We start from the raw sequence: 18,045 nt of genomic DNA, 5'->3' as shown, positions 1-18,045 counted from the left end.
TCTCTTTAGGAAACAAACAGGAATCCAAATAATGATGATAATAATGCATTTAATCAGTGTGTTGGTGTCACCTCAGTTATTTCAGATTTGTCAGAGAGATATCGCATGTTCCATTTATTCTTTTGCAATAACTAGTTTCTTGGGACATAAAATTTGTAAGAAAGAGATTATTTGGACTCAAAAGAATTTTAAGGGAAATCTCAAGTTAATTTGTGGCACTGCCTTCCAGTGAGGTTAACAAGTCTAGACTTCTGATAATTCACTCTGGAGCCCAGGTCTTCTGACTCTAAACCCGATGTTCTTTGAGGAGCTGCTCAACCAAATACCTCTGAAGTTTCCTGGAGGATGCTCTCACATTTGTGAATACATACTGCAGATTCAATGGGATAATGAAGCACTCCGGTGAAGAGCTCTCAGAGGTTAACTTTACGTAGAATGTTACAGGCCTTGTACTAGAAGGTGCAGCCAGTAACAAGAGAAAAAGCGAGCTGGCTCTCTGCCTTCCATGCAAAGGTTATTTTTCTTATTACAACAAAACTAATTAGTGGGTTTTATAATGTAAGAAACCATTGCTGTTAGGAAAGTTTTCTCAGCGCCAGGAAGCAGATGGCGGCGGTGAACAGTGTTTTCTTTTGCCAGGGTTTGTATATGCTTCGAAACCTGCAAGAGATTTCGCTTTTCTGGATTCATATTTCTGATCTTTTTTATTTTAAAACAGAAATAGAAACTTATATTTAAACGTGCTTGCATCATGTGGTCTGTTTGACATATCGTAGTTGCTTGAAAATGTTGAATAACATTTGAAGCTTCCTCATGAATTTCATTTTTACCAGTGTTTTCTCCTTCATCTCCTTGGGGAAGTCAAGGCTTCACCCTCAGAGCACCACAACAGGCACTTCTAGTTGGTTGGAAAAAGCAGCTCATGAGATCTTTTTGTTTGTTTCCAATTTCTACCTAAATACCAACTTTCTCACAGAGATTTCTTAGAGCTTGCCTCTCCCCATTATGACATCAGTGTTTGCAGTGTCAATAATTTACTTCTGTATCTGCAGTGAGACATTACTCTCTGCTAGTTTAAAATTTTTAAACTGTCTTTTTAAACTGTTCTGGGACACCTTAAGCATATTACTACACTATCCACACTGTGGTGGTATTAATAACAGAATGTGGGCTGATTTTAAGAACAGTTGCAATCCCAGATGCTTACAATGGTGTGGTGTGAAGTTGCTTTGTGTGAAAGGGACTTACCTCTTTTTGACCGAGACTGTAAGGCTTTCACTTAAACAAGAAAGAGGGATTATTTAATGTATAAAGATAAAATATAAAAACCAATCTGGTGATTTTTTTCAAAAGTATTTGAGTAAAAATAAGAAGGAAAACTTTTCCACAAAATATTGTTTTAACCCACTTTCTGATACTATAACAAAATACCGGAGGCTGGGTAACTTATAAAAACAGATTTATTTTATTTTGGAGGTTGAGAAGTCTTAAGACCATGGTCCTTCTCTAGCAAGGTCTCATCGGTTTCATCACCTCATGACACCATAGCAGGGTTTATACAAGATGGAGATATCAACTGGCAAGGTAGGAAGACTAGGAAGAAATCAGACTTACCCATGATCTCACGAGAACTGTGTCAACTTCCCCATTCTTCTCAGTGGCGTAACTACTTTCCACTAGGTCTCCCCTTTCAGAGATCCCAGTACCTCCCAACACTGCTGCAATGGGGAGTGCGTTTCCAACAGACACGTGAATCCTTTGGGGACATGCCACGTGGGAAGCTTAGCTCCTGTAGGATAATGTGCTGTCTTGAGAGGTGATGCCTGGCCAGTCAAAGGGAAGGAAGAAAGGTCCATGCATTCCCACCATCACCAAGATACATGGCTATTATGGTTCTTCCAATTCACCATCACTAATCTAGTCACTCACAGAAGTGATGGGGACCAGGTCATCTTCATTCCTGGAAAAACAGATTTTCATTTCTAACTTTTCCCATGTTGGCTGCAATGAAACTTTCTCATTTAGAGCTGTTGCTTCTGTCACCTGGTCAACAGATGCCTCTGCTTTGTTCCTGAAGGAAAACACAAAAAAAATTATAATATGATTTTGTCTTGTTTTTTTTCCAATCCCCAAAATAATACAAGGCAGGATTGAAAAAGGATATGTCAAGCATGATTGCCTAACTGTCCTGGTGCTGATGCTGCCAGAGTCAAGAATCACCAGGTGGTTCTTGGTGGAAAGGTGCCTACTGTTCAAGCCCATAGACCTGAGTTTGAGTCCAAGACCCATGAGCAGTTGAAAGGAGAGAGTCAGTCAAAGTTTGTCCTTTAATCTTTATATAAAGCACACCCATGGCATCCCCAACATACATACACACAGACACACATATTTTTTAAGACAGAATTGCTCCTAGAGTGATGCCAGAAATGGTTCCCCACATGTGTGAGGACTTGAGTTCAGATCCCTAGCAGCCTTTTAACTGCCTGCATGGCAGGGTGGATGCCTGCCTGTAACCCTGGCACTCAGGAGGCAGAGAGGGGGAGTTTCAGAGCAAGCAGACTAGTTAGACTAGTTAAATATGTAAGCTCTTAGTTTAGCCAGATACCTTGCATCAATAAGTGTAAGTGATGGAGGAAGACACTTATATCAAGCCCAGCCTTTACATGCTTGTACACATGATTGGAGGCTGAAAATCTAAACACTATAGCCCCAGCTCTGACAAGGGTATATTTGTCTACATCATATCATGGCAACACTATATGTATAGTGTGTGTGTGTGTGTGTGTGTGTGTGTGTGTGTGTGTGTATGTGTGTGTGTGTGTGTGTGATAGACATGTGCTTGTAACATTTTTTTAGTTATAAGAAATTGATTGTGGAGTCTAGTGGGGTGGAAGGGACTATGTGAAATGGGGGTAAGATTGACAGGTAGAACAGCCCACCTTAGTTTCTCACACCACCAGTGGATGCATCAGTTTCTGCTTAAGTGGTTTTGATTTCCCTGCACATTCACTTTCACCATGACTAAAACACATGAAAAATTAGAGATGAGATTTTTGTAGAATGTAAAAAAAAAAGATAAGCCTTTTCTGGTTTCTAGAAATCTCTACCTCCCCCTTCTACCACTGGCAAGTGTTAGAAAGTTTTCAAACTTAAACTCCATGAGGGGCCATTAGAAGCAGGCACTTAGAGGGCCAGTGGCAGTTTTATAAGGAGCAAGCTGAACGGGTGATTCCTATGGCCCCTGGGCTGCTTGGGACTCAGGAGAGTCTCCCAAGGCTTTGCACTGCTGAAGCTCTGCAAACTGCCCACAGTGGAGAAGCTCCTCCCCTGAGAATGACTGATGGGACCCGTGCTGACTTTTGAAGAGTGAACCAGAATGAATGAATGTTATGGAAATAATTAAGAAGAGACCACCTAGTAAACATGACTTCTCACTAAAACAAGTCTGGGCAATAATACTTTGAAAAGCAGCTTTTAAAAACGTGCCTCCTGAGAACCTCATGTGACTAATCCCACACAAACTTTTACCACGCATTGTTGGGATGACATTTTAAATTTGGGGTGTTACTGAGCCAGCCGCTGCCCTTCCATCCTGAGTTACTGGGAAGGGAATGCTTTTACTTCTACCCAGAGTAAGAGGAGAGAAACATGGAGGTGGAGATGAAGGCTGTGTGCATGGCCCCTGTGACTCGTGGTGGAGTTTGGAAAGCCTTTCAGGATTTCAGAGCTAATTAAGTGAACTCACGTGTTTTCATTATCTAGGTTTGTTTTTCCTCGTTAAGTGGGGTGTTTGAAGTTTCCTACTTTGCACTAGCTCACACATTTTTTGAAATTTTATAATCCGGTGCAGCTTTAGTGCTAGATTAAAGTTCATGGACGACCACTGGCTAATCTTCTTAGGATGCTCAGCTGCTCCTTGCTAGAAGGATACGAGGAACTTGATGTCTTCCAAGTGTGGTTCAAACATCCAAAGCACTTGAGATTAGCACCATGTGAAGAAACTTTAAAATATTGTACTGCAATTAATTTTAAATAACTTAGCACTGCATATGTCAGGGGGAAAAAGCCACGATAGACTCCAAATGGAAACTCCAAAAAATGGAATGATTCACTTAAATCATTTGCATCATTTATCATAAGGACAGAAAAGCCCAAAGTCTGACTACTTTCACTTGAAGATGAGTGACATTTGCACGACTTACATTCCACCTGAACTCTACTGTGCTGATACTGGGGAGGCTGACGAAGGGACATTTTGGGTTAATCAAATGAATAGTTATACATTGAACATTTTTATTATAGGTCCCAAAGACGAGGAGAAGACTGGTTGCTAATGTAGCAATTGAGATCACATTACTCTGCAAATGTGTGCTAGAGAAAGTATTTCTGGAATATTTTCTTAATAGGAGTAAGGGTATACTCAGTGGTACATTGATTGTCTGGCATGCCCAAAGCCCTATGTTCCATTCTTTACACCATTGAAAATAATAGTATTGTTGGGGTTAGAAAGATGGTTCCATGGTTAAGAGTACATGCTGCTATTGCAAAGGACCTGGGTTCAGTTCCCAGCATCCACATGGTGGCTCACAAGGGATCCAACTTCCACAGGTAGCAGGCATGAGTGTGGTGTATACACATACCCATATGCAAAACTCTTACAAATAAAATAAATAAACCCGTTTTCTTAAAAGTTGTGTTGCTTAAATTCTAGGCTTACAACCTAAGTTCTTTATTAAGTAGCTTTTAAAACACAATGTTTTGTTTTCTGTTCGGGTTTTTTTGGGGGGGCGTGGGGAGTTGTGGATAAGATAATGGATCAAGAAATGAAGAGAAAGTGCTATTTATAGGCTTGGGTGGTTGGGGGTTGGCCAAGTTACCGAGGATAAACACGTGAAACTCTTAGCTATTTGTGGTCGTTGATAAAGCAGAGAAGAGATGGTCTTTGACTTGCAAGGAGAAACATATGCATGTTATTTCTAATTGAACTTAACCGTAAGCGACAGTGAGTAGGTACCTCAGAGCCCCTCTGGTGAGGCAGCCGCCCTGCCTTGACTGCAGCCAAACTAACAATGTAGTTATTAAAGCTCTGTTCCAAGTGCAGAACCTGAGAGCTGGAAAACTTTCTGAGGGCAGATGACCTCCCTTGTTGTTAGCTTTCCAAGCTTGAAAGGTGACAATATATGTGTCTAAGATGGAAAAATGGTTGGTTTGGGACCATAAAGTAGCCCTCTGAGTCAGTTGGTCTGTCCTCAACACGCAGAGCACCAGGCGTGCAGTGATGCGATCCTCTCAGCATCAGACTCTTGACCCCAAAGCATCTGTGGCGTCATCATCATCCAGGGTAGGCCCAGTCGCATTTCATATTCCAGAAAGCAGTATTTTTTCACTTTCTAATTTCAGTTCTGTTTCAACAGAGCATCACTTCCCGTGTGTTCTAGCATTGTGCTATCTGCCACAGAAAAGAAATCTGTGAAAATAGCCGAAGTGATACACTTTGAAAATCAGCTCCATGCAGTGGAGTTAGAGCCTAATCGCTTCCCACAGTCAACCAGGAGCATTAAGTCACACAATCAAACCTTCGTGATCTTCAGAAGGGAGGCCCAGGGCTTCCCAACCGCACATGGCTGGAAGAGATGCCAGGAAGGGGCTCGAACCCCAGTGTTCTTGTACAAAACCATCTACCAAAATTGTGATTTCTGTGAAAGGGAGGATCCAGGTCAGATTAAAGAATAATTCTTCACTCTCTCCCACCCATGAGATTGTTACTGCTATACACAGTCTGGTTTCTTATTATTATTTTAATAGTTTACATCATTTCCAACCATGCCAATTTGGCAGTGATCACATGGCATTTCACCTATGGTACCATTTTACTTAGCCTCCCTCTATTTCATTAGAAATGATCACCTCCGCCATTACCTAGTAGTCAGGATCCAGACTCCCATAAAAAGCATTACTGAGGTACATTTAGTTGCCAGGAGTGCCACATCAGTAAAGAAATACAACTGTGAAAGTAAACAGTTGCTTCCCTGCCTTAAGCTTCAGGAGACAGGATTCCATTGTGAAATGTTACAGTGTCTGGTTTGCTATGGTTGTCCTGACTGATTCGGAGTTTTGGGGTTGAGGCTTTACTCTTCCTCATTGTCTGTTCTGTGGTATAGAATGTGGAAGCTGTGTAGTAGGTGCTGAATTCGCCAACGGGTGGGTGGGATGAGCAGACCCAAAGACAAAAGAACAGGAGCCAGTGCCATTTCAGGAAAATGGTCCACTCCCATTTCTCCCTCAGCTAAGAGCAGTGGTGTGAGCATGGCTACCCCACATCATCTTTGGCTTTCCTCAGTCTCTGGCTCCATCTCTGAGCAGTGTGGGAACTCCTATATCTAGGAAGATGGAACCTTTGTGATTTTCCCAAGAGCAGCAGCAGCAGCCTCCTCATTCAGTGCCTGTGCTTTTCAGACAAATCAGTGTTCCTCCTTTCTCGCTTGCCATAGACTTATTTTCTGATCTGATGCGTCAGGGCCACAGTGACTTAAGATTAGCTGTCTCAGTCCTGACTGCCATCCTTTCTGCTTGACTCTATTTGTTCCTTCTCAGCGTCCCTTCACTATTTCTTGTTAGGAGAGAAAATGCTACAGTAACCCCTGCTACCTGGTCTCCCCAAATTCCTAGGGAACCCTACCCTGGGGGTAGGACCCTCTTCTTCAAACCTTAACTGGACTTTTAGACAGTTGTCATTATCTTTGTCTAAAGGTCATAGCTAAATTGAATAAGAGGAAAGCTGTGTTTTCCTGCCGATGCACAAAGGCAGTATTGACTTCCCTAATCCAGTTTGCTGAGGGGTGAGAGAATTAAATTAGATATCTAAGCACAGAAATTGAGAGCCTTTGAAAACAAAGATAAGGAGACAAGACTGTATTTTCCCTCTTCCTGGGAGCTCTGTGCTCAAGATTTTGCAGGTGTGTCATCTGATCCATGGCTTGCATCGATCAAAACTGTGCCAATGCATATTTAATCAGCGAGGGGACCTGGGTGCATTATAGCCATCATCCCTATATTGAATGGACTGTCAGACTTTTCTGAAGGCTCCACCCCCACTCCTGTCTTCCCCCAGCCCTCCCCTCCCTTGTTTGGGAAGCCTCTGCATTTTCTGAGCAGCTAAAAAGTTTCTTTGTTTTTAGCTGCTGATGCATACATTGCCACGGAGGAGAATACAAACAAGTGGAGTCCTGACTTGATTTTGTCTACCAGGGCAAGCCACACCAGTCCAGTTGCTTCACAAAGAGTTTCTAAGCCCTGAAAATCAGAGAAAAAAAAGAAAATACCACTTACCTCTTCTCATATAGCTGTTTTAAAGAATGGCTGTGTTCGTAGAAAAGGGAATAAAAGATTCCAATATAAGCCGTAGGCATACAGAAGGAATCATTTCTATTACTTTGTTTGACCAGCTCCCTGTTTTGGAACTTCAGAATGGGCTTTGCTAGTTCCTCGGTTCACCTTGGAGCTCAGGTCCACATCCTGTGAGGAATCTGTCTCACTGTGTCAGGGAATCCAGTGAATGTGGAAAAGGTTTTCTGCTTTTGTTTTTTGCAAAGATGGGCAAATGGTTAAAGCTGCTGCTGTCGTTGTTTTGTTTAAGTTCTCGAGGTTTTGTGTGGCCTCCGTTGGTAGGTTTTCTCACAACACAGAACTCTGGGATTTTGCCACAGATGGATTATTCCACGGGATAATGAACACCATTGATCTTCACACAGCCTGAGCATCCAGGCCCCACTGTCTGACAGAATTAGCACACCAGGTCCTCCCTGAAGAAAAGGTATCAGGTTGGGAGTGCGTTCTCGAGCCCCTGAAATTTAGTAGCATGGTCTAGCTCAAAGCTCTTGACTTTTGAGGAAGCTCCCTCTCCGGGTACAGTTGGCTGCAGAGCCTCATGGGAAGTCAATTGCATGCATCTTTCAGTACAGACTTCTACAGCTGCCACAGAGACTACTTCCAGGCTCAGACAAAGTGTTGTCTGATAAACAAACTACACACGAGAGAGTCTGCCTGGAATAAACACCAGCAAGCTGGGTCTCACATTTCCACCACTAGCTGGGAGTTAGGAACACTTTCTTTAGAACCATGTTTGTGAGGCTGCTGTTACATCAGAACCGCATTATGTATAGGTTGGGGCTGACTTTTTAAAGTGAAAAAGTTACTTGGATGATAAGACCTGGATGGCAGAAACACATTGTTGCTTTGTGATCTATAAATTTCAAAAAAACGGGGGAAGGTGCTGTATTACTTAATCCACACAACAGTCTGTTAAGTTAAATGATTGCTAGTGTACCCATTTTATAGGTCATAAACTGAGATACAGGGATTTAAAGTATATAGCTGAGATTGTTTTAAGATACAACCTTAAAAAAATTGAATACTCTCTTCAATAGTGAAATACTTGGTCTGCTCCCAAACTTGAATAGCATGCCCTCTGCTGAGGGTTCCTTAGTCCCAAAGTAATTCACTACCATCACATGTATGAATAATAACACATAATATTTTAAGTTGATGGTGCATCACTCTCATTGAATATGTTTATTTTTATGACAATGATATACATGGGAACCCTTTCTGCTTTAGACAATGGTTTGCTTGGTTTACTTTCTTTACAAGTGTGTAGACAACTTTACGAGTCTACTATCAATTAGTTACAGAGGGAGCTGATTACAGTTCTGATTCGAGATAGTTTTATAGTGACACTTTTTACACAGACCTTTGTTTACCTGGGAATGGGTAGGTGGCCAAGTTGACTCAATAATAGGAATTCTGAATTAAATCACAGGTCACCATTGTATGTCAATATGCTCCTCTCATGAGGAAAATACAGTTCAGATGATGGTGTAAGCATTTCGGTGATTTTTAGGAATAATTCCTTGTCAAAGGAAATGTGAGAAATTGCTTCCATCTTTTCTGATCACCAGCATCCTATCACTGACTGACACTTTAGTGAGTGAGTCGTGTTGTTATTGCTTCTAGAGTGAATGAATTCGTGGTTTTTAGGCTAAGAAATGACTCACCCTAACTGTCAGCTCACAGTAGTTACTCCATTTAATTTTTTCTCAGCATGTTGAAGCTGCCTCCCTCTGCAGCCTCCTCAGGCACACAGAATTTAACACACTGAGTAGGTGATGAGACAGTTACTCTCTCCTCCCCAACCCCAGCATCGTTATGCACAGTCCTGGCTAAACAGATGGGCTCCAAATGCCAGCATTAATGCCCAAAGTCTAATCCCTGTAAAGTTAATATTTCACAAATTTCATATTCAGAGAACTATTATAAAAAAGAAAATGTTTGGAGGAAGAAAAATAACCCAGACTATACAGCAGTCGTATATAGTCCTTGAAAATGCCAGTCACGGGTGTGGCTCAGGAGTGGGTCTTCGGAGCAGCTGGCAGCCCTGGGGTGGTCTGGTGGACCCCTTCCAGATAGTTGCTGCACAAACACAGCCTTTGCTTTTCATGGAATACAACATGTGCAAACTAGCCAGGCCCTTCTGGAGCTGGTTCTTCTCCGCCTCACCTCCCCATTATGTAATCACTTCAGTTAGCAGGCAAACACATAGTTCTAGCTCCCTAGGAAGAATTATAGAGATAAAATTTTGTGTCTTAATGTGAACATAATAGTTCCTATTCATGAAAAGAACCATGAAGTGTTTCCATTCTAATACCTAAGAAAACATACATGACACGAGTTACCCTACCATTTATCTATTTTAAGAACTAGGTCATTGCATGTTAATTTTTCATTAGGTGAGTCACAGTTGTGAACATGAATTGACCTGAAATATAGGTTTGGTTATTTGTTGTGCATAAAGGATTCTGTACATTCTCTAGGAGTGTTAGTCATACTTTTGTATTATCTGTAGTTGCGACTTAGCAATAATGTTATAAAGCTGTTTATCCTTCACCAAACCATGATGGCTAACATTCTGTTTAGCTGATTGTGTGGCAGTCTTCAGTACTTACCTCTAAGCCATGAGGATGCCTCTGTGTGACCTGTGCAGTGATATGTTCTCACATAAGCCTTCACATATATTTCTTCTTATTTCAGTCTTTAAGATCTTGATCCTATAGAACAACGTGGATAGTGTTTCTAAATGTAGTGTTACAACAATAGTTTTTTTTATAACAGCAACTTTGAGATCAGTAAGCAAATTGTGACCATCATAACCGTTTCATCTTCTAGAGACCCTTACTATAAATATGTGACACTAGATCAGAACACAAGAATTCTTAACCTTGTACTATCAGAGAGAGATGGTTTTCCTATTCTAACTATGCAGCTATAGAAGATGAATTATTTATACTGACTGCTACAAAATCTATTACCTTCTCAAACTATAAACACGGAAACTTACCTGAAGTTTTAAAGTTGTTATTGGCTACAATTGCAGAAAACCGTTGTTTATTATAGTCAGGGCAAACACTCACCTCCTTTCTTTCATCCTGGGAACTCCCCCAAGTCTTCACTTCTTATCCATTCCAATCTTTGAGTGTCTTTCATTTAGGTGATAGAGAACTCTGACTCTTTGGGACCGGAAAAAAAATCACCTTTTTTTTTTTTTAACTGGGCTGGTTCATTTTTTGTGTGTCTGCTTCTTCTTACTGTCTTTCAGGTTGGGAGATTAAGAACTAGACACAGAATTTCAGCAAAGGCTCTGCAGGCTCAGCTGTAGCCAAATAACTGCATGTTGATAGCCTGAAACTTAGGCTGAAGTGGTTTTCTAGACAGCAAGATGTGTGCTTTCATGGTTCATAGACTTGTGTGACCTTTGCACGCTGAGTGGGAATTCTGCTGGTACATTTAGGGAGGAGAGGCATGGATCTCTATGTACTTGCTCTGCTCTACTCAGTTCTCGGCAGCAACCTTAAAGGCCTGCAGGAAACATTGTGGGCATTGGAGAATATATGGCTCCTCTTCCCTTTGAGCTTCTCTGTATGTGCAGTGTTCCTTCCAGTGGTCGGTTTAGCCTGTGTACACTACTTAGGGCTTCTGAGTGTTGGACAGACAGTGTCCCCAGTTCAGCCTGGGTTCTGTGCTAGCAGCTCAGCAAAGGTGCTTGTCTACAGCCTGTTTCCATTCTGTAGTTTCCAGATAGCCCCATGTCAGAGGGGCAGGCCTCACCTTCCCTTACCAACCGCCAGCAGAGATAATGGCCTTCCCACCCTTTGTTTTCAGGTTCTAATCTCACTCCCCTTTCTGTGTGACCACATACTTTTCAGGGATGCGCTGTCACTGGCAACTTTTGCAGTGTTAAGGAGCTGGACGAGAATTGGAAGTTCATATCTTGGGCAGTTACTGAGCTCTGTGGCTGGGCCAGGATGCCTGTCAAAGGGCCTGGAGACTAGAGGAGAGGAAGGGACTCTCTGCAGGAGCTTGTACCACCACCACACAGCTTCCATGTACCAAGATAGATGTGTGTGCATTGGAAGATGTATTGGGGAAAGGGATTAATTGTAGGCCAAGGACAGGGAAGATTGGCAATATGCCATCTTTTCAAGAAGCTTAATTAATATAAAATGTAGGGACGTGACACCTCTAATTTTTCCTCATCGCTTTACCACATGAACATGTTTTTGCCATTCTTTGCCCTCTGCTAAAGGAATGCTTCGAGAAAAAGGAGCCAACTTGAGGTTGCAGGGATTGGATGCGTATATAAACTACAAACTCAGGACAAGGTTCTGTCCTTCTTGTACAAGTTTTAGAAGCAGAGACCAATGTGTGGACATTAGGAATTATTTTATTCTATCTGCAGCAATATAGTTGTAGATACTATAAAAATGCATAGATAGAGGACATCCAGGTCACTTACGAGATCTTAACTTAGCTTTCAGTAGGCAAACCCTATCTATTTTAGTTTTAAATACATGCTCATAAATTGTTTAAAACCAAAGGAAATATCACTTTTCAAGGTTAGATTGATATGTAAAGTTCATTAAACAGACAACAACAAAAACAAAAAAAGTCCCCAGCTACAGAGAAAAACTGATAACTCTTGGCTTTCCCACAACAGCATTCCAACCCCATTATGTAGATACACTTGAAGTCTTGTTCTTTGTAAAATTTAAGCGATATTCATTGTAAAGTACAAATGCTTTGGCTTTTAACCAGGGAGTCCTTAAAGACGGTCACCACTCTGGTGCATGGGGAGTGGGAACTTCCTGTGCAAGTGAATTTGTTTTGAGGGGCTCTAATTATTTCAGGTGGTCAGAAATGAAGCAACCGCACAATAATAGCCCCAAAGAGAAAGACATAAAGTCTCCCAGTTCTCTAAAAAGTACACAAAAGAGAATAGTTTTGGTAGTGTTTCTACGCAAATGCCTAAGCAGACTTGCATTTGTATCAGTTGTGTGTGCACAGAAATTAATTTGTAATTCTGGTCATCTAGTTGCCTCCGTACTTAACAGCAACTGTGACCTTTTACATTGGAGAAAGGGTCTATGTCTCCTCCTCACCGAACAGCACCAGGACGGGTAGAGAATAATTATCAAAAGATTTAGGGCACTCGGGTTTTCATGTGAAGCCTTGGCTCTGCTTGAGCCTTCCTGGGACAGAATATTTTAGCTTGACGGCCTCGGCTGGTAACATTCTCCGGGTTTTGAATAAAACTGAGAATTCGTGCTCGGATCCCAGTTTGGCCAGATGCCTCTGCCAGTGTTTGTGTCCCAGTATCCTGGGCAGTGCCGGGACCCTTGAAGACCCAGCCTGATCATTTCCGTGACACTCAGCTCTTAGACGCTCGCTTGTCTGCTTGCTTTCCTGTGGCTTAGAATTTTAAACTAGCTTCGAACATGCCTCATATTCAGCCCATAGTGTTCATGTTTACTGTTTCTCTTAAGGTAGCACGAGGGAACAAATGTTTTAGACAAAAAGTGAACGCAAAGATAACTTACTATATGGCTAAAAAATGTTTGGGGATCATTATCCCTGTTTTCTTCAATATAAATTAATAGTTTAATCCCATTATCGATTGTGTATCTAAGTTAATTAACAGGAAAGATGCTTTCCACTGCTTTATGGAGAAGCATTAGTTATAAAGATGTCACACCTACAAGAACAATTTATCTAAACTATCATAAGAGAATTACATTTGTTTGTATGGATTTAAAGAACATGTTGTTTGGTAAAATTTTATCTGTTTGTTTCATTATGATCAAAAGGAACTTAACTAAAATAAATTCAGATATTTTGCTTTAATGTTATGTAACCAATGGTTTAAGTTTTTCTAGAATAAAAATAATGATGGTGTGACTCCTCGAAACAAATATTTTTGAAGTGTTTCACCTGTAAATTTTAATGAAAAAAATTATAGGATCTTATAAAAAAGGTATTTAGCTATAATTTTAGAGTGTCTATTGTAATACTAGTTTCTGTCATTAGAATTTCAAATGTGATCTCACTATAAGTTTGTGGGACAGGCTTGATCTCTGCCTTTGCAGTTTATTCTGAAAGGGCTCTTGTACAGGCTTTTGAGACACCAGGATTTTTGGTTTTGTCTATCGTAACAAACGACAAATGGCAATTGTCACGGTGTGATAAAAGCTCTTGTGCTAGAGTTAAATTTTAAAAATCAACCCTTTTATCACTTCTGTTCTTTTCATTTTTGACCCAACAGATTTTTTTGTTGTATTTACTAGGTTATTGCCTGAAAAGTCTAAATGAGACATAGCCCTTGTAGTGCTCTCTTATGATTGAGATACTTACTGTCTGAAAGTAGGAGTCTTGGAACATCACAGGTTAGCATCTCAGGTGAGAGGTCCCTGGGAGTCCCACTTCTTTGGGCAGTCTGTCCAGGAAAGAGAAGGGACACTATAGCGAGGCCCCAATGTCTCAAATCTTTCTCTTTGGTCACAGTTACATGCTGTAACTCTTGGTTGTGTATGGGCTTATTGATGAAATGCAGGCAGATTAAAGACAACTGATTGTAAACCTATGACATCCAGGTAAAGCTAGGATCTACCTTTCCACAGATAGGGCGGTTTTTAATTTTTTTCTTCAAATAAGTATGTCTGTTGGCCTAAGTGTCTGGAAATGCTTTATTAGCTTTGAGATGTGCACCTCAGTTTTCATCTTTTCTCCCAGACATATAAGCTACACTTGCTTCTAATTCTGTGAAATTCTTTTGAAAGTTCATTTTATCTCATTATGAAAGTAAATGTTATTTTAAACTATCCTACTTAGAAATTAACTTAATGGAAAGATTTTTTTTTAGTTCAAAACTTATGTTTTTGTTTCATTTTTTAAAAAGAAATCACTTCAATTCTGCAAAGGTTTACCAGATTCTGCTTTTACTAACTTACTTTTGGGGTTCCCAGATGCCAACCGCAACAAGAAAACGTTTGTCCTCTGGAGGAAGCTCAGGCCCCTAGAAAGCCTTGTCTGGGATACTTGTTACTTCTAGCACATGCACTAGAACATCAGAACTTTGGAATTAAGTTGTGTGAGTGTGCAGTCTGTGCTGCTGTCTGGGGTTTTCCATACCGACTTTAAAATATGTCCTTTGTTATGAGCGGAATGACACTTCAGATGTGTGCAATGGCGGATGGAGCCGTCCGTAGTCCGACTTCGGTATATGGGTTATAAGGAGCTGAGTGTGGAGTCACCTTTCCATTGGAGAATGGTTCTGAAGAGCTTCAATTACTGACCTAGCATAGAGGAAACTACGAAAGGCGTAAACAAAACTGGGCACCCGTGCTGGAGGCTCATGCGCCTGCCCCTACTCCGTTTCTTTTCCCTCTCTTCATTCATGGTGTCATTTTTCTGACCTTTTCATTCTTGGTTTACAGGCTGAGACCTTTTGAGAGAGTCTGGCACTTTCTCTGATCCACTTTCTCTCACAGATCCTGTAATTTTGGCTGTATTTTTTTTTATGTTTTTCAGATTCAAGTCAATCTGAAAGTCCCAGCCAGCCAAGTGATGCTGACGTCAAGGACCAGCCAGAAAATGGTAAGTTTAGCATGGGACTCTGGCTACTATATCCGAGTGCAAAGGAGACTTCAGAGCCCTGTCTGTCCTGTGAGCACACAGGGCAAGAACTCAGGATTTGAAGAGAAAGTTCCAGAGGCATCCCAGCAGCCTCAGCCCCACCCTGATCCTTGTCCTCCATGAGGATCCTAACCAGGACATTTAATTCTCAAGAATGTGAGAGGAGGGTTGGATTCACCAGGGCACATCCTTGGACAGCGTGAAAGAGGGATCCCAATCTTCTCATGTCACTTTATAGCAGATCTCTTCAAAGTGGGAAACGGCCAAAGGTGTTTGCTCATTGAATATTATGGGAGGACATGCAGTCTTCCAGATAATGTAGATCTTAACTCTTGGAAAATGGCCTTAAGAAAGCACCATATCTTTGAAAGATTTTTCCCTTTAAGTTGTCTAAAATAAAATAGAGAGAGAACATGAAATCCCTCAGTTGTATAAACAAAGTAATCTCACTCACTGTCCTTCCCTTCTCTCTTTCCCTGCTTGCTGTACTGGGGATTGAACCCAGAGCCCCTGCAAGCTGGGCAGGTCCTCTGCCACTGAGCCCCATCTCAGATTCTATGTGAAGTTACTGTTACAGAGACCTTTCTAAGATACAGTCTACACTTTTACGTATAAGAATAGCTTGTGAAATGTTCAAAATGTGTGGTGCAGAGTGCAAGGATGAGAAACATAGTCATAGATTTGAATATTAGATTGAGCAAAACCAGTCATCTAACAAAAATGGATGTGTAAACTAAGGCTCTATCATAGGTCAATGTATAGATGTCTTTTAAAATCCTCAAATCTAAGACTAACCTCTCTGATATTAAAATGATTACTTAGCCTCTCGGGGCATACATTTATTTATCTGAAACAAGGATATTATTACCCTGGTGAAAATTAAGTAAGGTAATACACTTAACAAACTTACCACAGGCCTTTTCAATGACTTTATACTAAATAAATAAAAATGCTAATAATGGTTCCGGACTTTTCCTCCATTCTCCTTGCCTGTATGACGCTATCATTCTGTTTTTCATCTCCTGCTCTGTGGATGAGATCCTTCTCCTCTTCCTCCTCCTCTCCTGTGCTTCCATTTTCCCATCTTGATCCCCAGCTGATTACCTGGGAAGGATAGGTAAACTGAGCTACTTGGTCTGGTGTGATGGAGGGCTCACCTTACCCCATTAGAAATCCTATCACCAACTGTTCAGAACACTTTCTGTTTTGTTAGCCCTGGAAAGCCTTCATTTTAATTCTCCACTGAGGCCTTAAATGGGAACTGATAATCCCCATTCTTATTCTGGTATTTTGTTGAAATTTTCTTTATCAAAGTTCCCCCACACACACACACACAGACACATGAGGTAGTTAAGATAAAAAAGAGAGACCTCTGAAGACTAGTTTTTGTGTCAAACAGCTGCATAGTATCCTTTTGTTGGCAATCTATACAGCAATATTTATAGACTTTTTTCTTTATTTTTTGGCCTGACTGGTGATGTCTTAAATGTCCTGTTTTTCATAAAATATATTTGGATTAATCTTCCTGAAGATGTGCCCAGAGATACATTATTTTTATCTTAGAAACAGGTAAGCTATAGGGTGTGTAGCTCACATATGGAGGTCTGGATACTCCTCCAGCAGGTCTGTCTTCATTCATCTGTCTTCATAAAATGGCCGGCAAGCTGTTCACATGCAAATATAAACCAAGCGGGGAGAGGCCTGGCACACTTCTCTGGAGCTGCCTGTAATACCAATATTGTGCATTTCCCGGCCAAAACTCAGCCCACAACTCAGCCCAGGGTTTCGGCCAAAGACATAGGGAGGCTGGCCAAGCTCACTTTCAACTGGGATGACTTGGTGCTACCTCAAGGATTCTTGAGTGGGAGTTCAAAGAAAGGAGGTGTTTGTATCCAGGAGATAAAGCAACAAATTCCCACCTTTCAAACTTCAGTGTATTTTTGTTGAAGAAGAAGCCCTTGTGTCTTAGACATCTCTACTGGAAAAGGTCAGACCACTCCTTTCCACTGTCTGCTGTTTGTCAGCCTCAGGTGACGTTACTGGAAATGTGATATTTCCTCCATTAAAGACACAGAATCACAGCGGGAATGAAGGAAGACTTTAGGGCAAGGTACTCACATGCACTAGGTAGCCTGTTCTCTGTGTTGCCTTTGTTGACTGTGTGTCCTTCTTCAGTGCCCCAGACTATGAACGTGAACATGAGTTCCTGACTAGTATCTGGTTTCATTTTGAAAGGAGAAACTCTCATTAGTGTATCAGCTAAGCTCTAGGAAGTTTTGGAATCTTGCTGTGTGACAGTGTGACAGTGTCTGTTCTTCAAATGAAGTAGGAACACATTGTTCCTTCCATATATATATAATCACAAGGGAAAACAGTCTTCTCATCGCTCCTGAGAAAGGTAATGGGAAGCAAATGGTATTTCCCAAGCAAACCATTGAGTGAACAGACAAATGGTAACATGCTGTTTCATCTACAGGAATCAACTAGGCCATGCAAACTTTACCTAAAGTGGATGCAGCTGTCTTCCCTCTGCAGTCAGTCTGCTGTGTTCTGTGGAGTTTCACTTTCTTTACTCCTATGCCCTGAAGACAACTGTGAGAAAACACAAATAGTAGATGGAAAATTTTTAAGGAATTATCTGGAGCCCAGAAATAAAATACCAACATTTCTGAAACTCAAAATTGATATAATCTAATGGTTAAAACTGCCTCTGGAGCCAGACAGACCTGTGTTCAAATTAAATAGTAGCTGGGTGGGTAAATGAGCTTCTTCCCTAAACTTAATTTTCTTGTAAGCATACTAGAAATACTAAAAGAAACCTACTACATGAATATCGGAATGAGAACATGGGTAGAAATAGTATAATGCCCCACTCATAGGAAGAGTCCAAAGTTTCCTCAGGTAAAGTTGGCCATAAACACCAGACACTAATCAAGTTTCCCAAGCTGGAGTCCTGGAGCAAAGGGGATATGGTCAGAAATAAACCAGGACTCCCAGGACCAACCTCTGTAGATATCTCTAAGA

General features: G+C 41.1%; 1 protein-coding gene across 6 annotated transcripts in view; it reads left to right on the top strand.

Moving 5' to 3' along the window:
• Nfia (nuclear factor I A) overlaps window positions 1-18,045 on the top strand; it is a 341,159-nt gene that overhangs the window by 166,206 nt on the left and 156,908 nt on the right. For all 6 annotated transcript variants that reach the window (XM_040757137.1, XM_040757136.1, XM_005074314.4 and 3 more), the window contains one exon: window positions 14,917-14,982. In XM_040757137.1, coding sequence (XP_040613071.1) covers window positions 14,917-14,982 — 66 coding nt within the window. The remainder of the gene's footprint in view (window positions 1-14,916; window positions 14,983-18,045) is intronic.

This window comes from Mesocricetus auratus, unplaced genomic scaffold (genome assembly GCF_017639785.1).
Source record: "Mesocricetus auratus isolate SY011 unplaced genomic scaffold, BCM_Maur_2.0 Super-Scaffold_100014, whole genome shotgun sequence".
Classification (NCBI taxonomy): domain Eukaryota; kingdom Metazoa; phylum Chordata; class Mammalia; order Rodentia; family Cricetidae; genus Mesocricetus; species Mesocricetus auratus.
Note: the sequence above shows the minus strand (reverse complement) of the source record. Positions and strands in the feature narration are given on the sequence as shown.